The sequence below is a fragment of the Leptonychotes weddellii genome, chromosome 13 (genome assembly GCF_054177405.1).
Source record: "Leptonychotes weddellii isolate Sample4059 chromosome 13, ASM5417740v2, whole genome shotgun sequence".
NCBI classification, from domain to species: Eukaryota; Metazoa; Chordata; class Mammalia; order Carnivora; family Phocidae; genus Leptonychotes; species Leptonychotes weddellii.
The window spans coordinates 74,732,211-74,757,808 of NC_138381.1; the positions used below are offsets into that span (position 1 = coordinate 74,732,211).

The window sequence follows — 25,598 nt, forward strand, 5'->3', positions numbered from 1 at the left end:
TTCTTAAGATTAAGAACTTAACATCTCGGATTCTGAAACAGAATTATGACTTATAGGAACACCTAAGATAATGATTTCTACACTATCTGGATGCAGAGGCTCAGACTTACACCTCCAGATAGCCCTTTCTTCTATCCTTCTCACTGCAAAACAACTCCATATGGGGGAAAAGGCACGAGAGCAAACCTGCTCCCCACCTTATTTGGTCATACATTTTTGCTTCTACTTCTCTGATCCATGTTTATCATTTTAGAGCATTTGGGTTTGTTGTTTTTTGTTTTTTGGGGGGGTAAGTAATCTCTACTCCCAACGTCAGGGCTTAAACTCATGATCTCAAGATCAAGAGAGTCTCATGCTCTATCAACTAAGGCAGTCAGGCACCCCATGTTTATCATTTTAGAAACAGGTAAAAGCTATTTAACAATGTTCCAGCAATACTATGTAAATTGCTTAACAATATTTTACTTAATTACACCAATTATACTTCTTTTCCCCCTCCCCAGTTTTGAGATCAACATATAACACTGTATAAGCTTAAGGTGTACAACATGATGTGATATATGTATAAACTGCAAAATGATTACTACAATTAGTCAATACATCCGTCAGCTCATAGTTTTAATTTTTTTTTCTTGTGGTAAGAGCTTTTAGCAACTTTCAAATATACAGTGTTGTTAACTATAGTCACCATCTTTGACATTAAATCCCCTGAACATCTGTCTTACAATTGGAATTTTGTACCTTTTGGCCACCTTCACCCAGTTACCTCACCTGGATGTCCCTGGCAAACACCAATCTGATCTGTTTCTAGGAGGTTTTTTTTTTTTTTTAAGATTCTACATATAAATGAGACCACACAATATGTGCCTTTCTCTGACTTATTTCACTTAACATAACACCCTCAAGGTCTATCCATGTTGTTGCAACTGTCATGATTTCCTTCTTTTTTATGGCTGAGTAATATTCCACTGCACATATAAACACATTTCTTTACCCATTCATCCATCAACAGATGTTTAGGTTGTTTCCATGTCTTGCCTATTGTAAACAACACTACAAGTAACATAGGGGTACAGATATTTCTTTGGGATAGTGATTTCTTTTCCTTCAGATATATACCCAGAAATGGAATTACTAGATCATATGGAGTACATACTTTTAAAAAACATTGCTCTAAGCAGCTAGCCAGATCTGAAGGCCTGTTTTTGTCTGTTTTTATTTTTTATTATTTTTTTTTTTTTAAAGATTTTATTTATTTATCTGAGAGAGAGAGAATGAGAGAGAGCACATGAGAGGGGGGAGGGTCAGAGGGAGAAGCAAACTCCCCGCCGAGCAGGGAGCCCGATGCGGGACTCGATCCCGGGACTCCAGGATCATGACCTGAGCCGAAGGCAGTCGCTTAACCAACTGAGCCACCCAGGCGCCCCTGTTTTTGTCTGTTTTTAAAAGAGCCCTCAATGGGGCACCTGGATGGCTCAGCAAGTTAAGGGTCTGACTCTTGATTTCGGCTCAGGTCATGATCCCAGGGTCATGAGACGGAGCCCCAGGTCAGGCTCTGAGCTCAGCATGGAGTCTGCTTGAGATTCTCTCCCTCTCCCAGTCCCCACTTCAAGTGGGTGCACACACATGCTCTCTCAAATAAATGAAAAAATAAATCTTTAAAAGAGCCTGTAAGAGAAGAATGATTTTTACAATTTTAGAGGCTTAATTTAAAAAATTACATATATTTTTCTACAGAGACTGTGTGGGGCCCACAGAGCCTCAAATATTTACTAAAAGGCTCTGTATGCCAAAAAAAAAAACACCTCTCTGCTCTATAGCACAGAATCTTGGGTATTTGTATCAGCGGTTAGGGAGCTTGGCAGTTATGGATTAAAGTGTTTGCTGACTTTCAGACTGCTCCAAATCCTTTTTTTCCTAAAAGCAAAAGTACACCTGGACTCATGGCCCCAGTTAACAAATGATAAGACCATGTTATCAGAATCAGACATCTTCTAAAGCCAGAAAGCTCCTTTAAAAAGTCTACTCCAATTACCCAATTCTGTAGAGGTTAATCTGTCCAGTGTCATGCAGAATTAGAATAATAATCCGGGTTCTTCTGTCAATCAGTCATCTTTGTATTTTACAACTTTGTCTTTCCTTTCCCTCAACTGCTTGGAAACACCGCTTCACAGGTTATTAATTTCCATTACTGGAAGGTGACTATCAACAGTGGAACTTTTCTTCCCTTAAATAGCTGCCAAGTTTAAGAATTAGTTTTTTTATTGACTAAATCCCAAAACTGCTGGCACTACTTACTGAACATTAACTTTTCATTTTAGGAAATAAATCAATTTCTTTAGAAGCTAAAGCAAATGGAATTTTATGTTAAGACTGTCATTTCTATCACATAATCTTAAGATATGATGTGCTCCCAAGTATACTTACTATAGAACAGAAATCATCAAGGATACTTCTATCTTTGTACTATTCACCAACTCCAGGTTACCAAGATACATAAAGTTTGTTGGTTTTTTTTTTAAAAGATTTTATTTATTTATTTGACAGAGAAAGACACAACGAGAGAAGGAACACAAGCAGCGGGAGTGGGAGAAGGAGAAGTAGGCTTCCTGCGGAGCAGGGAGCCTGATGTAGGGCTCTATTCCAGGACCCTGGAATCATGACCTGAGCCGAAGGCAGACGCTTAACGACTAAGCCAGCCAGGTGCCCCCATAAAGTTTGTTTTAAACAATCCTGAAAACAAAGGCGTTGAGAGTCAATAAATAACCCCCCCAGGCACACGCTAGAACCCCTAAAATTCTGAAGTGAAGACTTTTATGACTACCATAGCTTGATTCACTTTGATAAGATTAGCAGATAATCCAGAAAACGTAAAAATATGGATGTTTGTTTCTCATAAAATTATACCTGATTTTACGAATTTGGGTTTCCAGCCATCCAAATATTTTCCTGGCATTAAGGTAATACAAAAGTACTGTGGCTTCAGATGATGAAAATGTAGTAACTATCTCCGTATTTTACTTGCCAGAGCAATTTTATTTGGCTCCTATATTCTAGATACTTCTAAGGTTTACACAGCATCTGCTATGCATGCTTACACAATGTCTCCTTGGAAAGGTTATTAGCTGGTATAGTAACATCTGGAATTTAAATTCCTTAATCCCTATATCTCCCCCTCAAAAAACCTCCTGGTCCAGCCTAGCCTTCAGAAAGTTCAGCAAAACTACTCTATACTCATCCAAAAGCTAGCAAAAAGGACTTTATCACCTGAATTTAAGAGATGAACCCTATATCCAAAAAAATGGCTACAAAAAGATCTCTTTTTCTGTAAGTATCCAAATAGTAACTCCACACTTGGCTTTTATCTCCAAAACAGTTCACAATATTCTCCAGTTTTTCAATTCATCAAAGAATCCCTCAAACTTAATTTCATAATTTAAATGAAAATATAAAAGTTACCATGTCTAAAAGCACAGATCATGCCATTTATCCCTTAGGCTATGTAGAGAGTAAGACTGACTGCCAAGAAATAATTTGGATCTACACTTAAAATTCAAGTTCATTTCTTTGGTTCACAGAACTGAATTACTGTGCTAAATGCCAAATGGCAGAGTCAATCAGATTATTAATCCTAATAAAAGTAGAAGTTAAAAAGCCTCAACGTGTATAGTTTTAATAAATAAATGCTTATTTATCTGGCTCAGGTTAAGCACAGTATGTTTATCCAAAAAGGTTCCATACATCCTTGTACACATCTTAGGATTACGTGTTACCCAGTTCAGTGACCCACTGGTTCTAGTAATTGAGCAAAACTATGATTTCTAATTTGGATATAGATATACAACCACCATGAAAAGTCACCAAACAGACCAAACAATATATTGACAACCTAAAAATTAAATTGTGATCTGGCTTCAACATGATAAGGGCCACCTACAAAAGCCACAGCTAACATAAGACTTCATGATAAAAGACTACACTTATCCCCTATGATCAGGAACAAGACAAGAATGTCTACTCTTGCCACTTCTATTCAATATTCTACTGGGGATTCTATTTAGGGCAATTAAACAAGAAAAAGAAACAAAAGGCACCCAGATGGGAAAGACACAGAAATATTTGTTTGCAGATAACATGATCTTATTTACAGAAAATCTTAAGGGCTCTTGAAAAACTAGTAAGATTCCAGCAAGATTGCAAGGTTTAAGATACAGACAAAAATCAATTGTATTTCTATACACCAGCAAAGAATAATCTAAAAATGAAATAGAGAAAACAATCCCAATTACACATAGCTTCCAAACAAAAAAAACATAAAATACTTACGAATAAACAAGACAAGACTTGTACACTGTAAACAACAGAATGCTAAAATAAAAGACCTAAATAAATGGAAAGACACCCTACATTATCATCCAAGTGGCATTTTCTTGCACTGGAAGATTTAATGTTGTTGGTGGCCATACTCCCCAAAATTATCTATACAATTAACATAACTCTTACCGAGATCCTAGGTTTTTGTTTTGGAGAAAAGAGCAAGCTAATCTTAAATTTATATGGAAATGCAAGGGACCCAGTATACTCCAAACCATAAAGAAAAACAACAAAGTAGAGAAGACACAAACTCAATGATGTCAAAACTTACAACACAAAGCTACAGTAACCAAGACAGTGTGGTGTTGGCATAAGGATAGACACACAGATCAATGGAATAATAGTCCATTTGTAGTAGAAAATGTGGTCAATTGATTTTTGACAAGGGTGCCAGGACAATTCAATGAATGTCTTTTCAACAAATGGTGCTCAGACAACTGGATATCCAAATTGCAAAAGAAGGAAGCCCGACACCTACACACCTCACACCACACAGAAAAACCTTTGTGACCTTAGATTAGGCAACAGTACCTTAGGACACCAAAAGCACAAGCAACAAAAGAAAAAAACTGACAAATGGGACTTTATCAAAATCAAAAATATATATGCTACAAAGGACACCAAGAAAGTAAAAAGAAAACCTACAGAATGGGAAAAATTATCGGAAACCATATCTGGTAAGACAGGATATGTAAAAACAAAACAAAACCGGGCACCTGGGTGGCTCAGTTAGTTAAGCAACTGCCTTCGGCTCAGGTCATGATCCTGGAGTCCCTGGATCGAGTCCCGCATCGGGCTCCCTGCTCAGCGGGGAGCCTGCTTCTCCCTCTGACCCTCCCCCCTCTCATGTGCTCTCTGTCTCTCTCATTCTCTCTGTCTCAAATAAATAAATAAAATCTTTAAAAAAAAAAACAAAAAACAAAACAAAACCTTACAGATGACTAAAAAGACAAATAACCCAATTTAAATAGATAAGGATTTGAAAAGACATTTCTCCAAAGACAACATACTAACAGAAAATAAACATAGGACAAGATGCTCAACATCATTAGGAAATTAGGAAGATACCACTTCATGGCTAAAATTAGAAAATAAAGATAACAACAAGTGTTGGTGAGAATGTGGAGAAACTAGAACTTAAATGTTGCTAGTGGAAATGAAAAATAATGCAACCACTTCAGATAACAGATTGGGAGTTGCTCAAAATGTTAAACATAGAGTAGTCATATGCCCCAGCAATGCCATGGCTAAGGGCGTACCTAAGAGATTGAAAGCATACGTTTACACAAAAACTTGTACACAAATATTCACAGTAGTATTATTCATAATGGCCAAGAAGGGGAAACAACCCAAATGTTGGTGAACTGATGAATGGATAAATAAAATGTGGTACACCCAAACAATGGGATATTCAGCCATAAAAAGTAATGAGATACATTATACACATGATGGAAAAATATGTGACCCATGCTGCATGGATGAATTCTGAAAAACAATATACCAGGTGAAGAAGGCAGTCTCAAAGGCCATATATTGTATGGTCCCATTTATATGCAATATCCAGAATAAACTGTGGCTGCTGGGGCCTAAGGGCAAGGCGCAGGGGGAGTGACTGCTAATGTTCTGCATCCCTCAGAATGGTCAAAATTCAAGAAGAGTAGTATACAAGAGCCCAGCGTTGAAGCACCGCACATGCTTTTAGCAACCCATGTACAGTGGGGGAAAGAGTAGGAAGGAAAAAGCATTAAACTATTAGAACTGCTCGCACTCCCCACAAATGTTTCAGAAAGAGGTGAAAGCAGAATGGGGGTTTAAACGTGTTTTTTGCTTAACATAGTTACTAGTTAAGTCTATTCACCTAAGATGAGGGATTTAAACTCATCTTCTAATATTAAACCAATTGTTTTTTGAATAGTAAAAGAAAGGGAGTAGTTGCCAGAAGCTGGAGAAGGGCTTAAAGGGAAGTAACTGTTCAATGGGAACAGAAGATCAGTTTGAGAAAATGAAAAAGTTCTGGAGATGGATGGATGATGGTCTGGAGATGGTCCCTAACTTTTCATAATACAATGTGAATGTGCTTAATGCCACGGAACTATACATTTAAAAACAGTTAAAATGGTAAACTTTATATTCTGTGTATTTTACCACAACATATACAAATAAGGGTATTCCAGAAGACTGGAAGTTTTAGGTCAGACACACTGAATCAATCATTATTTGTCCTTCCTAAACCATCAAACACATACAAACATACAAAACACTACATTATAGGAAATAGAATTTCACAGCGGGCAAGAAAAGTCAGGTAAATTAGGGCTATAACCAAAGTTTTGCCACTGTGAGATCTGGGCAAATTAATAAATTATATAAAGTTTGTTTAACTTCCTAAAAAAGGCCAGGAAAGTTCGGTGGTATTGAAAACTAAAAATAGAGGCCCATAAGGAGAGGCATGAGATGAAATCATAGAAGCAAGCAGGAGCCATATGATGCAAGGTCTTTTAGGTGAAAAGCATTTTATATTTCAGGTACAATCGGGAAGCCACTGAACAATTTTAGCAGGTGAGTGAACAACAGGACCTTTAGGAAACTGCTCCGGCTGCTATGTGGAGAAAGGACTGGAAGAAAGTGACAAAGGAAGCCAGAGCCCAGTAAGGACACAAGGACAGTCCCAGTATGAGCTGGTGACTGAGGAAACAAATTCACAAATTTGGGTTTGTTTTGGAGACAGAATCAAATGGTCTTAGAGAAAGATAACGAGAATGAAGGACCAAGATGACTCCCAAGCTTCTCTCAGCTAATTAGGTGGTCAGAATGACGTACTGAGACAGGAAAGCCTGGAGAGCAACCAGATTGAGAAGACAAATCCAAAGAGTAGTTGGCCTTTATCTCTTCAAAAGGGAAGATGCCTTGAGGGTCAAGGTTACAGCTTCCTCTGACACTATTTACCACTGCACTTACTGATGCAAACTCAGGATAAACGCCTGGGTGGTAATTTTTCTTTTTTTAAAAGATTTTTTAAAATTTATTTGACAGAGAGAGACACAGTGAGAGAGGGAACACAAGCAGGGGGAGCATGAGAGGGAGAAGCAGGCTTCCCGTGGAGCAGGAAGCCTGACACAGGGCCCGATCCCAGGACCCTGGGATCATGACCTGAGCTGAAGGCAGACACCTAACGACTGAGTCACCCAGGCGCCCCTCCCTAACTTTTCATATAGACTCAATATACTGATATAGCCTAACTAGCATAAAAACTCTTAAAATATTTTTAGTGCGAGAGGCTGAAGAGTATATGAGTATATTACCAGATTAAACTGGAGAAATGGAAAACATATGAAGTCAAATGGAATCTCATACACAAATTTAGGTGACATTATCAGCAACTGCACCTCTCACATACGTACGTCTGGAAAGACAAACCATCTTTCTCTGAGGTTTCCTTCCTCAATTACCAGCACCATCACCATCCAGTCACCTAAATCAGAAATCCTGCCAGTGGCTTTGATTCTACATCCCAAGCCCAGTCAGCTCCATACACCCATCTGGTTATTTATTTTTTTTAAAGATTTTATTTATTTGACAGAGAGAGACACAGCGAGAGAGGGAACACAAGCAGGGGGAGGGGGAGAGGGAGAAGCAGGCTTCCCACGGAGCAGGGAGCCCGATGTGGGGCTCGATCCCAGGACCCTGGGATCATGACCTGAGCCAAAGGCAGACGCTTAATGACTGAGCCACCCAGGCGCCCCCCATCTAGTTATTAAAACCTGTCACTCAGCATTGAAATTTGAGACTATCTGTCAAACTACAAAGGCCATAATTTCATGCCCAAGGGAGATTCAATTATTTTGGGACAGGACCTGGTCAAAACTTTAAAGAGCGCCCCCAGATGATTCTGATGTGCACCTCCGCTTAAGAACCACTATTCATAAACTCAAAAATTCTTCCCTTGTTATTCTTAATGCTACTGCTCTCATTATCTCTTGCCTCATCACCTTTGGCCTAGACTATCAAATAGCCTATCTCTAGCCTTCCCCATTCTGACCTATTTTCCGTATCACAGCCAGAATTCCCTAATTCTTATTTTTGCTATAAAATCCACTGTGACAAGTAAAAAACTGAATGAGGTTGTCGATTAGACAAGTTTTGTATCAATTTCCTGATTTTGATAATTGTACGGAACTTATACTAAGAGAATGCCCTTGATTTTATAAATTCTCAAGTATTAAGGATAAAGAGGCATCATGCCTGTGACATATTCCCAAATAGTTCAGACAAAAATGTGTGAACGTATAGGTATCGACTGAAAAAGGATAATGCACATGTGATAAAACATTGACACTTTGAGAATCTGGGTAAAGGATATGTGGGAACTGTTACTATTCTTACAATATTCTCAATGTCAAAATTAGTTTAAAAAATGGATTTTTAAAAATAATACAATCCTGTGTATTTGACAGAAAAAGAGAGAGCACAAGCAGGGGGAGTGGGAGAGGGAGAAGGCGGCTCCCCACTGAGCAGGGAGCCTGACTTGGAGCTCCACCCCAGGACCCTGAGATAATGACCTGAGCTGAAGGCAGACACTTAACTGACTGAGCCACCCAGGCGCCCCTGTATTTTCTCTTCCTTATGATTTTCTTAGTAACATTTTCTTTTCTCTAACTTACTTTAAGAATACAATATATAAAACATATAAACATACAGAACATGTCTTAACTGACTATGTTCTGTATATAAGGCCAGCAGTAAAGTTTTGGGGAAGTCAAAAGTTATACATGGATTCCTGAGCGCCCCAACTCCTTCATTGTTCAAGGATCAACTGGTAAAAAGTATCTGGAGCTCAGCAAGGTGTGAAAAACCATGACAGTGTGAATAATCTGATATAACTCTCCAGCAAAAAGACTAGACTGTTATTGGTTCTGGGCATTCAGGGCTGCCTAAAAACATGGTACTGATCTTGAGCAATGAGAATACAAACCCCTTTAAGATCTGTGGAGAGCTCTGGCCTTGCACTGAATTCACAAACTCTTTGAAGGTCTTTGAAGCTGAGACCCCTGGCTCTGCGTTATGCAGAAGTATTTTAAAGCAGAGCTTTTTAGAGCTGGGAAATTACCCTTAACCATCTACTTAGTTTGATAGTTACAAGTATGACTAAACATTTGTATCAAGAATCAAAACAGGAAAAACTATGCAGCCCTTAACTTGTCTTCTAAATTGCTCACTTCAACTAATTGTCAAATAGAGATTAAGTTCATTATTTCACTAGTGCTAGTGTTCTACCACGGACCAAAAGTATTAAGTACAACAGTTCAAAACACTGTTTAAAACAAACAAGTTTTATCAACACGAGGGGAGGTGCCAAACACCTAGAAATAAATATACAGAAAACTTGATTTGTTTGGAAGGCACCAAAACCTGTTAATATAATTGATACATCTGAGCATAATTTTTTTAAAAATTTATTTGACAGAGAGAGAGAGAGAGAACACAGGCAGGGGAAGCAGCAGGCAGAGGGAGAAGCAGGCTCCCCGCTGAGCAGGGAGCCCGATATGGGGCTCGATCCCAGGACCCTGGGATCATGACCTGAGCCGAAGGCAGACGCTCAACCGACTGAGCCACCCAGGTGTCCCTGAGCACAATTTTTAAAACAATTATGAGCCTTGAGAAAAGGACTGCGTTCAGATACACAATCTAGAATAAAACAAAAATGACAAACTCAACTCACCAGCAATTTCTACAATATCACCAGGAACTATGTCTTTAGCTTTAATCCGCTGGACACTCTTTCTGTCCTGTCGATATACTTTGCCCATTTCAGGCTCATATTCCTTAAGGGCTTCGATTGCATTCTCAGCATTTCTTTCCTATAAAAAAGATAAAAGTAGTCAACACATACTTGCCACTGCAAATTAGTATTTTAGTCCAAGGAATCAAATTTTAGACTTCTAAACTTTAGGAAAAAAGACACAAAAGATGCACATTAATGATACTTATAAACAATTCACGTAAGATGATAAAACACCAGGATCTTACAATTTTGTGCTAAAAAATGAAGAATTAAGCACCCTAACAGGCCTGAACAGGGAATAAAATCCTAACAGGAAAAAGCAGTTACAGAATCTGCTGTTCCCAAGCCCACTGTGTAACAAGGCCCTCACCTCCAGTCACAGCCACACCACTGAAAATTGATCCTGTCTCACATGAAAAGTGATGGTCTGGGGCTGGACTGCCTAGGTTCACCCCAGGCTTTTCCACTTAACAGCTAAGTGATTGTGCAGGAGCTACACAACACACAGGTTTGGTGCCTACAAAACCTGGACACCAACACTACTACCGCAAGGGCTATGAGGATTTACAAACTATTTAGACTGTGTTTTGGCCAATAATACATGTTATGAGTGATGAAAATTAAGAAAATCAAGTTACATCTCAAATTCTAGGAAATCTCTCTGCAGTAGTGAAGACTAATAAATGGTTGGAATCTCATCAGAGAACGGTCAGTCCTGGGGTGCCTGGGTGGCTCAGTCATTTTAAATATCCAACTTTTTCTTTAAGATTCATTTATTTTGAGAAAGAACATGCACGTGCATGGGTGGCAGGGCAGACGGCAGAGGGAGAGAGAATCTTAACCAGACTCCATGCTGAGTGCGGAGCCCGAGGTGGGGCTAGAACTCATGACCCTGAGATCATGACCTGAGCTGAAGCCAAGAGTCAGACGCTTGACTGAGCCCCCCAGGCTCCCCAAGCAGCTGACCCTTGATTTTGGCTCAGGTCAAGATCTCAGGGTTGTGAAATCAAGCCCTGTTGGGCCCTGTGCTGGGCGTGGACCCTGATTAGGTTTCCCTCTACCTCCCTTCCACCTCCCCCTAAAAAACCAAAAAACAAAAACTGCCAGTCCCATAGCATATATACCATATTTACTGTAATACTGTATACAAGTATATCAAACCTTAATCATACATAGGTTTTCTTTCCAAATTTTGAGATGAAAGATGCAGAAATCAAAATATGTTTAAAAAAAAAAAAAGCTACAGGAAAGTTCCTTTAAGGGAAGAAAAAAAGAAAAAGAAAAGCACATGTGCCAAATTTGTCTTCTCTCCTTTTGGAGAGTAAGCAATTAGAAGTCAAGGAGCAGGGACGCCTGGGTGGCTCAGTTGGTTAAGCGACTGCCTTCGGCTCAGGTCATGATCCTGGAGTCCCGGGATCGAGTCCCGCGTCGGGCTCCCTGCTCGGCGGGGAGCCTGCTTCTCCCTCTGACCCTCCCCCCTCTCATGCTCTATCTCATTCTCTCTCTCAAATAAATAAATAAAAAGAAAAAAAAAAAAAAAGAAGTCAAGGAGCAAATCTACACAGTGCATGCCCAGGTGAGGTTACTCAAAACACAAAGGAAAGGATTCATTTCTCTCACTTCTTGCCTTCTGATATAAAGCTCAACTTAACCTTTTTTTTTAATTTTTAAAAGATTTTATTTATTTGACAAAGAGAGAGAGACAGTGAGAGAGGGAACACAAGCAGGGGGAGTGCGAGAGGGAGAAGCAGGCTTCCCGCTGAGCAGGGAGCCCAATGCGGGGCTCGATCCCAGGACCCTGGGATCACGACCTGAGCCGAAGGCAGACGCTTAACGACTGAACCACCCAGGCGCCCCAAAGCTCAATTTAACCTTATCTGGGTAGAATTTACACACAATACTACATGATTTCATTTTTTTAAAAAAGATTTTATTTGAGATAGAGCGAGAGAGAGAGCACACAAGCAGGGTGGAGGGGCAGAGGGAGAGAGAGAAGCAGACTCCCCGCTGAGCAGGAAGCCCAATGCGGAGCTCAATCCCAGGACCCAGAGATCAAGATCTGAGCCACCCAGGTGTCCCTGTAATCTCATTTTTACCTGAGTGTAAAAATTATGGTCTGTCGCAAAAAATCCCAAAATCTGCTTAAAGTGAAGTTAGAGGGCTTAAAACTGAAAGCTAATGGCATGAGTCTCACTTTAAATGTTTACATCCGTGAAAAAGTACAGAATATGTTAAATTTGGGAACCTCATGATAAAAATAATTTCAACCCCATATCAGATTTGCTTAAAGAATATTATCTGTATCACCTTGTAATTAACAGAAATGCTAGAATATTTAATTCTAATTAAATGTCATTGCTATAAGGTCCTTAAATTCAAATGCTACTGATATTGTAAAAGAATAAATTCTCAGCACTGCTGCTATTCAATTAGTCAAATTTGAAACCACTTTTTTCCATAGAATCACCTCTCCCATTTGTTAACTGTGGCAGTTTTAATTCCTTTTCTCCCTCTACAAGGTCATGTCAGATAGAGTTTAACTAGATTGCTCAAGGTTAAGAGATATCCCAGGAGCACTGGATTTTACTTCTACTCAAAATTAGCAAAAGTACATTTAAATTAGAAGCATTAAAGATAAATTATCTCAGACCCCAAGGACAAAAATGCCAATTAAAACTACTTTAAAAGGCTTCCTCTCAACTCAAATGATCAAAAGGAATATTTAGAATGTAGGGGTGGGAAAGGGAAACAAATGATCACAAATTCAAATAGGTTATATCCTGTTGGTGGGAATGCAAGCTGGTGCAGCCACTCTGGGAAACAGTATGGAGGTTCCTCAAAAGGTTGAAAATAGAGCTACCCTATGACCCAGCAATTGCACTACTGGGTATTTACCCCAAAGATACAAATGTAGTGATCCGAAGGGGCACATGCACCCCAATGTTTATAGCATCAATGTCCACAACAGCCAAACTATGGAAAGAGCCTACATGTCCATCAACAGATGAATGGATAAACAAGACGTGGTAATATATATACAATGGAATATCATGCAGCCATCAAAAAAAAAAAGTATGAAATCTTGCCATTTGCACAATGTGGATGGAACTAGAAGGTATTATGCTAAGTGAAATAAGTCAATCAGAGAAAGACAATTATTATATGATCTCACTGATATGAGGAATTTGAGAAAAAAGACAGAGGATCATAGGGGAAGGGAGGGAAAAATGAAACAAGACAAAACCAGAGGGGGAGACAAACCATAAGAGACTCTTAATCTCAGGAAGCAAACTGAGGGTTGCTGGAGTGGAGGGGGGTGGGAGGGATGGGGTGGCTGGGTGATGGACACTGGGGAGGGTATGTGCTATGGTGAGAGCGCTGTGAATTGTGTAAGACTGATGAATCAGAGACCTGTACCCCTGAAAATAATACATTGTATTAAAAAAACAAAAAACAAAAAACAAACAGGTTCTATCAAGTGCTCACTTCAGCAGCATATATACTAAAATTGGAACAATTCTCGATTTCTCTAGTTGCCAATCACTTGTCACCTTCTTTGATGACACTGGTCAGCAGCATGTGCCCCCCGCAACCTCCCAATACTACCTTACACTCTTATAATTTCCCTTACTTCCAGAAGCAAGAACTCTTCAGTATTGCCCATACCATCTGTATACTATGTAAATGAGATTAAAACCTAAGAATGTTATTTTTTAAACTAAGATAAATATAAAAGTCCTGTGAAAACTGCTGTAAAATTTTACTTCAAATTTGGAGCAAGCCTGGGCCTAGATTCAAGTCACAGATACTCTGTACTACCTGTATAGCCTTTAAGAAGTCACTTAATCACTCTGAACCTCAATGTCACATCTGTCAAATGGGAATATCATTTGTCTTATAACATCACTGTAACAATGACATGGGAATGTATGTACCCTACCTAGTAACTAGCATAAATTATTTAATAGGAAAATATATATTACTAGCTTGAGAAGGACAATCTAATGCTGTATATTGTTTCTTTTGCCTATATTATTCACAAGAGGATCACTTCTACTTAAATATAAACAACTTTAGAAAAAAATTAAAGTAAGAGAAATATAGCACAATAATATTTTCTTCTAAGTAGACCATCCTTCTGTATGAGCCCACTACATAAAGGCCTTCATGTTTATTAATAAGATCAGAAGTTTACAATTTTTTTTTAAAGATTTACTTATTTATTTTAGAGACAGAGTGCAAGTGTGGGGGGGGGGGTAGGGGGGAGGGCAAAAGGAGAGGAAGAACCTCAAGCAGATTCCCTGCGGAGCGGGGAGCCTGACATAGGGCTGGATCTCACAATCCTGAGATCATGACCTGGGCCGAATCAAGAGTTGGCTGCTTAACTGACTGAGCCACCCAGGCACCCCAGAAGTTTACAATTCTAATAGGACTAAGTATGCTTATAAAATGTTTCTACTTTAAGAATGTAGATGCACTCGGGGTGCCTGGGTGGCTCAGTTGTTAAGCGTCTGCCTTCGGCTCACATCATGATCCCAGGGTCCTGGGATCGAGCCCCACACTGAGCTCCCTGTTCAGCGGGAAGCCTGCTTCTCCCTCCCCCACTCCCCCTGTTTGTGTTCCCTCTCTCGCTGTGTCTCTCTCCGTCAAATAAATAAAATCTTAAAAAAAAAAAAAAAAAAGGAAATTTAAAGTCCTCTAAACTAGATATATACAGAATAGCAATTACATGAAGTGGGGGTGGGTAGGAATCCCATTATGTTTCTGTAAACTGGCTTCCATTCTGTGAGTCAGAAAGGCCCAGGCAACTGAGGGAAAACAGCCAGAAGTATGCTCTGAAGGGAAAACAATTTTTACAGTTAAAAAAAAAAAAAAAATCCAAGGAGAATAAAAATGACATTGAATTTATGAAACTTTTCACAGGAAGCAGCTAGGAAATATACAGATACTGAATCTCAAATTTCCTGGTTTTCCTCAAATAGCTTCTCTCATCCATTATTCTTAACTCCATGCTGCATGAAGGATGAGCAATTTTAAGAGTATATACATGCAGGAGAGGTCTAAAATGTTGCCATTAAATAAACAGACAAAAGAAAAAGCACACGTAGATTTTCCAGAGATATTTTTAGTCAATACATCAGGAAAAAAAAAAAAAAAACAGATTAACACAGTTTAAATCACTTATATAAATTGCTAAACTCTAGCACTGCAGAATTTTTGCTTACCTGCCATACACCCACAATTGCATTGGCTACTAATATAAGTAAAATTACAAAGGGTTCTACAAAGGCTGTAATTGTTTCTTCACCTTCTTCAAACCAAGCCAAAACCTAAAAGAGAAATGGCATGTGTTAGAACTGTAACGTGTTTTTAGGCTTAGTGCCACTTGACAACAAAAGTGGCTGGCACTAAAGGAACTGCACTATATAAAATCTCTCTTCTTACCGTCCCTAGAAACAAATGGTGGCAAAATGTAATGACAGCAACAACCAGTTTATTATGTCCCTTGTTCAGAGTAATTCTTGAGAATCAAAACTATACAACTTCTTAATATTCTTCAAAAGCTATTTTTCACATACTAATTGTTTTAAAATCCAAATAAAATACTTTCTGGGAAATAAATCCCATTCATTTTACATGGATATATTCAGAAGAAATAAAACTTAAATAAAGTAAAAGGCAATCATCTACAACTTTGTTGATTTGCTTAATATTCCTACCAAATAATATCTATAGCATAAATTCATTGTAAAAATCACTTGATCATGCACTCAAAATTATAGAGTACAACAGCAACCCGGTTATTTTCAATGGTATCACTATAGGTCATCTCAAAATTACTCAAGGTTGTTGTGCAATCAGGAATGTATTTTGAAGGTTATCCTCCATATGACATCTAGTATAGCAATTCAGAACTTCAGAGAGGACAGAAGTCCACAAATGTTATTTATAACTGGATACAGAACACTGCCCCAAGGAAAATGAGCAGAAAATTAATTTCTAGCTCACACAACCATAACCTTGTCAGGATGTAAAAGCTACAAGTTAAGAGAAGATAAACTTCATAATTGAGCAAACTTAAGTTGATAAGAGAAACCAAGAAATGAATCTTTAAGAATGATAAAGAACATGGTAAAAGAGCCATCTAAATAGTTAAAAACTAATTTTTGTGAAAAACTGCCAATCCAGAAAGGATGTCAAAGGTATCTTATGATTCAATCTGGGAGATAAGATTTGCCTTTGTTTTTTAGCATTGCTTAAAATGTCTCCATATTTCACAAAAAAATATTTTCTTTAAAAGACCAATTTAGTAGGGCGCCTGGGTGGCTCAGTTGGTTAAGCGACTGCCTTCGGCTCAGGTCATGATCCTGGAGTCCCAGGATCGAGTCCCGCATCGGGCTCCCTGCTCGGCAGGGGGCCTGCTTCTCTCTGACCCTCCTCCCTCTCATGCTCTCTCTTCTCAATAAATAAAAATCTTAAAAAATAAATAAATAAATAAAAGACCAATTTAGTAAACAATCAAAGCACTGGTTTTGATACTTTTTAATAGTCAGATATGGCTCACGGCAATAATGAAACCACCTAAGTTTATACTTAGTGGAATAGTGTAAGGTGAACTTTTATACAAACAGTAAACAACCAGAGAGGTAAGACAAGGCCTAACATGAATTTTGCAAGTAAGATAAGGGAATGATGAATGAACAAGAAATATCAACCTGAGCAGGAAAAAAACCAGGAGACACCAGGACTGGGTCCTGAAAGGTACCAATGACCACTGACAGCTAGTGAACTAGGGCAGGCAGAAAACCAGAATGAATATAAATGTTGCCGCAGGCTTTCAACAGGGCATTCCTGGTGTTAAGGCCAGGCCTAGTGCCAAAACGAAAACTTCCCTAGGAAGTTATAAATTTTGATAGATGCAAGATCACAGCTGCTTTGATACTAGCCTTTCAAACATTTGCCAAGGAGAGCATATCAGAAATAAGAAACTTAATTAGCTCTTGGGGGAGAAAAATCGCTCAACCTGATGAGCAACTAGGACCTATGCAAAAGGTCAGTGAGGCATTAGCAACTGTAAGATAAGCTTCACACCTTGTTAAAGAGGGTAGGAACTTCCCTCTTGGCAGCTAGGCCTAAGGAACAAACTTAAATATCCCCTAACAGCTGGAGCAAAGGGAAGACTACAGCAAATAGTTACAGGACTATCAGAGCAAATCTCTACTTTAAAAAAAAAAAAATGTGTGGTTCCTCTGCAGAAGTAGAATTTATCAATTATGTAAAAATCCTAATCTGTACAATGCAGTAACCTTTTCTTCCACTACAGGACTTCAAATGTTTATGTGTAAGAAACCCAAGCACTGGGGTGCCTGGGTGGCTCAGTCGTTAAGTGCCTGCCTTCAGCTTGGGTCATGATCCCAGGGTCCTGGGATAGAGCCCCGCATCCGGCTCCCTGCTCCGCGGGAAGCCTGCTTCTCCCTCTCACACTCCCCCTACTTGTGTTTCTCTCTCTTTCTGTGTGTCAAATAAATAAAATCTTTAAAAAAAAAAAAAGAAAAGAAACCCAAGCATTCGTAATTATTTGAAGGTTCCACAAGTATATTAATTACTGGTTGATGAGAAACTAGCGGGCAGATTTCTCAGTGTGGAAGGCTGATGCTGAACCTATTTAAAATCAACCATCAATTTCCTGAATACTTTTTAAAATGTCTATTTTGAGGATGCCTGGGTGGCTCAGTTGGTTAAGCACTGCCTTTGGCTCAGGTCATGGTTCCGGGGTCCTGGGTCCCACATCGGGCTCCCTCTGCTCTGTAGGGAGCCTGTTTCTCCCTCTGCCTCTGCCTGCCACTCCCCCTGCTTGCGCACTTGCACGCTGTCAAATAAGTAAATAAAATCTTTTAAAAGATAAAAATAAAAATAAAATGTCTATTTTGAAACCACAAATAACCCAAATAATCAAATGCTACAGCCCAAAGTGAAGATCAACCCATATTTCATTAACTGGTAAGAACCAATCCAGTTGATTATGTTCAGATCATATTATGGAGTCCTTCATGGTTTGTTCTATTGAAAGGAAACCTAGTGTACATAGGATGATGATGCTACAAATGAAAGGTCCCAGGAGATGAGGGAGTGAAGTGTGTGAGACACATTATTACCAAAATGAAAGATGCCTTATTAGCATTATAGCATAGTCAGCTCATAATTACGGCTTATCAAGTTATACAAAATATGTTCATATGGGGGGGGTAAATGTTTCTAAAAATCTTCATTGGAGAATACATTGAACATAAACGATTACCTATTTGTATTGCTTTTTGTTCACCACTGTATCCCCAGGGGCCTAGAAGTATCTCTGGTACACAGATGATGCTCACTATTTACTGTACAGAAGCATGAATGAATGAAACAAAATCTCATATAACCTGTAAGGTACAAGACCCTAAGGGTCTATCTGAACTTAAACATCTAGAGCAAGAAGTAACCAACTTCATCAACACTATCAAAGGAAAGTGGAAGAAAAAGCTACTGCAGTTAATTTTAGGCAGTGTTTCTTCTTTGCTTTGCACTATTAATACAGTAACAACACTTGTCTTCTGGGGCTTACAGAATCCAGCAAATTCAAAGTTTCAAATCTGCCAATCCTATTCAAGGTAACCACTTACTAATGAGTACTCAACTACATCTTAAAACTGCTTCAATAGGGCAGGATAGGCTATCTTCTAATTATCTGTAAGACTGATCTCTGCCAATCACAAACTTCTGACAGGACAACCAGAAGATGCTGGAGAGCAGAGTTTAATGAATAAAAGCAAATTTTAATCCAAGGTAAAAATGTGTGTTCCAATGGGAGACAGTCACAGTTCTGTGACTCCATTATCTTAGCTTCATGTGGGGATAATGTACTAAGCACTCAATGAGATCCAAAAAAAGAACATGAGAGATCATAAGCACATTTTTAAGACTGAGGGCACCTGTCTGCATTCCTCTTTGTATCCTTAGAAACTTGCAAGGACACTGGGTACTCAAATACTTCAATGAATGAGGAAATTTACATTAAAAAAAAAAGTTTTAAAGAGGAAATCAAAGTTAAACATTTCACAAGAAAGAAAATGTATCAACAATAAATGTTATGACAATTTTCTGGGGTGGGAAACCAAAATTCTTTTAGCCATTAAAAAAAAAAGGTATGAATTAGACTACATTCTCTTCTGATCCACACATAAATTTAAAAATACTGGTTTTCGATTTGAGAATACAATCTTCTTAAACACACACATACACAACATAATAAAATAAAAATTAAAAGAAACACAAAAACCCTACAGGCAAACACACCCACCCACACACACATTCACCTCTCAAAACATTTTAAAGAAAGGCTCTAAATAAATTAGACCAATCAGTGAACTACCCATTTTATCCTTTAAAAAAAAATAAGTTAAAAGAAAACACAGGAAAAAAGTAAAATCATTACATAATATAAACTACTTCTTGACTATATTGTACTAAGAAAACCAAGAAACCAGACCTCATGTATTTTGAAAATGCTACAAACACAAGCTCACTCAGATATATTTGTTTTATCAGCATCACTAACCCAGGCTCTAAAAGAAATGAAGAATCCTTTTTAAAGGGTCCAGTAGGAAGGAAAAGACACCATTCAAATACAAGTGACAAGATGAGAAGTGCCTTGGTCTCACCACGTTTTAGCAGCATTTTAGGATCACTTCAAGTAGCTGTGGTGGGGAAATGGGGCTGGAGGGTAGAGCAACTTTTGCAAACTACGTTTCAACAGAGGACTTCACGAATTCCTATGAGGCAGATATGGCCCTCCTACTCATCTCCTGAACTTCAGGTCTCTTCTCTAAAGTAACCTTCTTGGAGGACTTTCCTGACCACCCTATGTGAAAACTATACCCTCCCTCCTCATACTCTTACCCCCTGCTTTATTTTTCTCCATAGCACTATATCACTGTCCAACAGACTCAACATTTTACTTGTTTATATCTGTCTCTACTAGAATGTCGGCTCCAGGTTAAGAGACTTTGCCTATTTTGTTCAAATGGCTGTATCCCCAGTGTCTGTGCCATGTCCCAGGTGTTCAATAAATACCTAATGAAGTAGTGAAGGAGAGAAAAGGTGTTCCAGTAAGCAACCATATGATGTATTAAATGAAGGGCAAAGTTGTGACCAAGGAGGATGTAAAGACAGTGAAAGGATAGCAGGTCATGAATGTCAAATGAAGGAATTTCTAATGTTACTTTATATGTAGTGGGAGAGATTATAGCTCACTTCTTCCAATCCAAGTAAACTTTAAACTCTATCTGGCGAATATTGCAATTACACTTTATCCCAACAGGTCATGAGTACAGAACATTAACGCAGCTTCCTACAGTTAACAGTTTACTTATTTGATATCTGAAATAAATCACTAAAGCCTGGTATTTCTTTTTAACTTGAGAAGAACCTGACCATATGTACATGTTGTAGGAACTATCAATTCTCCAAAAGAACATGAATATTCTACCATGATTTTCCTGTAAATTAGGAATAAACTACCACAAAAAAGACTCAGTGATCTTTTAAAAGATAAAAGAAACAACGAAAAGGTCAAGAACAATGTAATAATAGCGCCAATTCCACATGAAGAAAATCAACAAAACAGGTCTGATATCCAAAATGTCTTGATCAAACAAGTCAGAGCAAACTAACAGTATTTCCTAAACCTTTATTATTTTTGTTTAGCAACCCATGAAATAAAAATGTCACACAGTTCATTTCCTGAGCATTAACTCCAAGTAGTTACCAAAAAGGTAATTCAAATTTCAATTCCAAAATATAGTTCTATAAAGCTATAAAAACCCAACATCCTACTCTATGATAAAATTAGAGCATTTTAAAACCCACTTAAAAATGCTAAAAACTATAAACTCCTTTCTTCAAAATAAAAGTCACACACATCACTAATTCAAAATGTTAATACAAAGTCATCAAACTGGCAACTCAAGAGATTCTATAAAACCCAAATATTCAATAGCTTGTTTATTGGAAATAATGCTGATGTTACAACACAGCCTTAAGTTACACACACAGAATAACTCAATAAAAATTTATTTTATCTCTGCCTTGTATACACCAAATGATTTACTTCTAAGATGTCCCTGATAACCTTATTGAACCCCAGTATCTTAACTGCCAAATCTGAGGCTACTTCAGAATTATGCAGCTAGCTTAAACATAAACATTACACTACCCCAAACGTATTATTTGTTTTGCCCAAAGACAATGTACTTCTGAAACTGAGACTCAAACCGCTCTAGTCCTTTATCTTAATCGGTAAAAGCAGCAGCCATTTAGGAGGACTGGGGGGAGGGGGGAGGAGTGGGTGGTGTTGAATTAATCAAGAACAGACAGACATGTAAGAGGTATGGAGTAATTCAGGACACTGAATGCTTTGCTATGACACTCTCAGTTTTATTCAGTGAAAACCACAGAAAAGATTCGTGAGGACTGAATTATTATTAATAGCTACATATCACTTAGCCAACATGGCATGATAGATTAATATTAAAGTCTCATGTCAGAAGCTGTATACAGTAGTATTACTCCAAAAGCTCACCTCTTGCCAATTTCCCCCCTCACCTAAAGAAGTGCCTACTGCTTCCTTTTGATTTAGTTCTCAAAACAGCCTTCTAGGATATGGTTGTCATAAAGACGGAGGTAGATTCCTAGGGCTTTCAAATGTACAAACACACAAAAATGAAACCTTGAAGCTGTGTCAATTTTGTGAAGCCTGAAGAAGTATTGCACTGGGTGAATTTCACTTCCCACCATGGTTATTATAAGAATACAATACTGTAATTTAAGAACAAAAGTCATCGCATGCTGTTAGGATTAGGAACATCTGTGTCCTACTCATGACCATTTTCAGAAAAACTACCAAGAAGTCCACTGCCCAAGAAAAAATGCAGTAAAAAATTAATATTGAACAGAAAAAAAAATGTTAATAACCTAGAAATATCCTCACCAACCCATCACCCTTTTTCTGCTGTAGTTCTTTGCATTTCACCAGTTTCTTAGCAACCATACAGGACTCAAGTCGGTAACCACAGTTAAGAAAAAACAGGTTTTTGTTTTTTTTTTTTTTCCTTTTAAAATCCAGAACCAATTGTACTGAACCTTGTGCTCTCTACCTAGGAGTCACTTAAGACGGGGGTCCAATTTAGATAAATATACCACCCTAAAGGTCAGTGACCAAATTTGGTCAACAGTGGTGCCATCACTGCCGTCATCATTCTTGTCACTGTCAGAAACAACTGTCACCTTGCCATTACCAGGAAGGGAGAGCAACTGGAATATTCCTTTTGTAAGTTCTATTTACAGACTACAAAGGGCCCATCATCATCTTAGGATGATCTTACACAATGGAAGAACCCAAAACAGAGAAGACCTTCTGACAAAGAACTTTTTAATATTAAAATCTGATAAGCCACAAAAATTTGTAAGACCCTGCCCCATGTAGGAACAATTTCTAACTGCACTGTAAATGCCAGGCATTAATTTTTTGCACACAAATGGCTTCAAGTGTTTTGTTTATAATTTTAAAATACCCAGATTTTTAAAAAATGAAGACACCGCTGAAATCTCTAAATATAATGTTCTCACCCAACAGACATCATTTGTTTCTTGGTTTTTCATCTCTGGAATAGTCTCTACTTTTTGGAGAGAAATAAAGTTTTTTTATACTTACAAAAGATATACAAGCTGCCAGCAATAAAATTCTAACTAGTAAGTCTTCAAACTGCTCAATCACAAGTTCCAGCAAGGTTTTTCCTGTTAGAAACAAACATTTGTTGTAAATGTCATCTTAACATCAGCACACAAAGGGGTTAAAAAAAAGACCATGTTAAGATTACTCACCTTCTTCAGCCGGTAACTCTGTAGAATGTAGAAATTCGCCCGTCAACGTGTCAAGAAGGGAAAAAAAAAATTAGCATTGTCTTTATAAATTGCTAAAATTATCAGTCTTCGAAAGACGTACCTAGATCTATGAACCTTCAACCATTTTTAATGGGAACCATACCAAATGGTACCCCAAGAAAATATGCAGTATTTGTTATAACCAATACCTTAGGTGTATTCCGAAGCGTAAAATCTCATCGCTACCTACTGAACAGGGCTCCCGAAACAAGGAGTCATTTCAGCTATGTCATGACTTCTCCCAGATGTGTAACTTTGGGCAGAACGGTTAGAGGCTTTCTCAACTGCAACGACGCCTCATAAACTGGCTAGGGACAAGAAAATGTCTCGCAGGGTTCAACCCTGTTGCAGGAGACTCGTCCCTCCTCCAGCGGGGCTGGCTGCTGCGGGTGAGAAGCCACTGAGCTAACTGCGTGCGAGGAAGGTCAAGGGCTCGAGGCGCGGGGTCCTGGAGATACAGACAAGACCCCAGAGCCTCGGCCTGCAGTCCCTCTCCCGCGGGGCCGGGGCGCGGGCTCGACCCGCCGCCTGCAGCCCTCGGCGGGCGCGGAGCCCAGACCCACGAGGTGGAGCCCGGTCAGCCATCTTCCCTGGCTCTCGGGCCCGCGCCGGGCAGCGCGGGGCCCCTGCAGTCCCGGCGCCGGGCACCTACCGTTGGAACCCCATCTCTCCTTGAGCTTCTTGACCTGCTCCAGGCTCAGCCCCGTGCTCTCGTTGACGCCGAAGTGGCCCAGCACCTCCTCCACCGTCTTTGTGTGCGCGTTCTCCATGGCTGCGGGGGCCCGGCCGGCCTCGCCTCCAGTCCCCGCGGCCTCCTCGCCTCCGCCTCGCACTCGGGCCGCGGGCTCGTGCCACCCCGGGCGCCCAGGCGCGGACGGGCCTCTCCCCCTCCTCCTCCTCCTCCTGCGGCCGCTTCCGCCTCGCCGGGCGCTGAATCACCCCGCGCCCCCTCCCCCAGACAACCGCCCCTCTCGCAGCCCGGCCCTCGCCGGCGCACGCCCCGGACTCAGCTGGGCGGTGGGGGGCTCCTGACCCTCCCTCCCCTCGTCAGAAGGGAGGGCCTCCTTTGCCCTCAACCGCCCGCCGGGAGCGCAGGCCGCGGCCCCCGAACCCCCTCCCCGCTTTCCTGAGGTGATTCGCGGCCCCTCCCGGGCCGGAGGAGGGGGCGCCCGGCCGACCCCCGAGAGCAGAAAGAAGCGAGGGCGGCGAGCCGGCGGGCTGGTGCGCGGTGCGCTCGCCCTGTTCCCTCAGCTCCGCACCCCCGACAGCGGCGGAGGAAACTGCGGCGAAAGAGAAGGAGGTGGCGTCGGGGACGACTCCGCGGCGGCTGCTCTAATAGCATTTATCCGCCGCTGCCTCCCCTCTCGCCGCCGCCGCGGCATGTGGACGCCGCTCATTGGCCGAGAGGGCCCAGCGCGGCGCGGGCGGCACGGCCCCGCCCCCTCCCCTCGGCTCCCTCCCTCCCGCGCTACTCGCGCCCACGCCGCCGCGCAGGCCCCGCCCCCTCCCGCGCACCGCCCCCAGGAACCCGGATAGAGGCCGGCGCGCGCGGTGCCGCGCCCGCGCAGTGCGCGCCCTGGCCCGCGGGCCGGTGGAGACCTAACCTACGCCGGGCTAGAGCCCTTCGATCCCAGCCCACCCGCGGACACAGAGCCCAGAGAGGTCGAGGGCTCACAGCGGGCTCCCTGCACTCGATGCCCCGAGGAAAACTGCCTGCCCTTCGGGGTTGGCCTGGGGCCGGGGTGGGTGTCTGGGAAGGCGAAGCCGAGGAACCCGAGAACCCGGTCCGCACTGGGCCTTCCGAAGCGCGCTCGGCTTGGTGTCCTTGGCTCGCCGCCCCCCCCCCCCCCCGCCCTCTGCCTTGCGGGCCACATTCTGCATCCTAATCTGTCTCCTTTAGAGCCCCCTTCGGGAATCGAGGGGAGGAATTCCGCAGTTCATTTCCCACACGGCCCGAATCTCTCATCTGTCGCCTCAGGAGCACCGCATCCCACACCCCCAGCCGAGCGCTCATCTCACACCAATGTCCGCCCTTCCCCAGCGGGGTCTGTGCTCTGACCGAAGGAATCCCACTCCAGGGAGGTTTTAATTTGAATAGCCCACACAGCTTTTGATACGTGTCTGCCTAGAAGTCACAGGCTATGCCACCGTAAATGCTAAAAAACGAGAATTGTGCTAGGAGGTGCTTCACTTGGGCGTTAAGATCAAGGCTATTTTCCAGATTCCACTTTCCCCAATAGGAAAAAGAAGGACTTTAATCCAAAATCTATTAAACCAGAGATGACTTGCTCCAGAAGTCTGTACAAAACCTAGGTAACAGCAAAATAAAGGGCATTTTGCTTATGTAAAGTTAGATTACTTAACGGGGGAAGGGACCTTTGCGTTGAATTCATGAGCAAAAGGTGAACATGTTCGCATCACAAAGAGCAGCTTTCTTAAGGGAGTATGTTGCAGAATGAAG

The 25,598-nt window shown here is 40.7% G+C and overlaps 1 protein-coding gene across 2 annotated transcripts in view; it reads right to left on the reverse strand.

Annotated features, from left to right (window-relative positions):
- Positions 1-24,054, reverse strand: part of ATP2A2 (ATPase sarcoplasmic/endoplasmic reticulum Ca2+ transporting 2) — a 57,958-nt gene extending 33,904 nt beyond the window's left edge. The window contains exons 1-5 of one of the 2 annotated variants that reach the window (XR_014139808.1): positions 23,790-24,054; positions 23,078-23,095; positions 22,908-22,990; positions 15,382-15,486; positions 10,094-10,232 (exon numbers count right to left, since the gene is read on the reverse strand). Coding sequence is in view for 1 of the 2 variants with exons in the window: in XM_081802259.1 (XP_081658385.1) it covers positions 10,094-10,232; positions 15,382-15,486; positions 22,908-22,990; positions 23,078-23,095; positions 23,790-23,907 (463 nt within the window). In the remaining variant the exon portion in view is untranslated. The remainder of the gene's footprint in view (positions 1-10,093; positions 10,233-15,381; positions 15,487-22,907; positions 22,991-23,077; positions 23,096-23,789) is intronic. The other variant, XM_081802259.1, reaches the window with a different exon arrangement.
- Between the last annotated feature and the right edge of the window lie 1,544 nt (positions 24,055-25,598).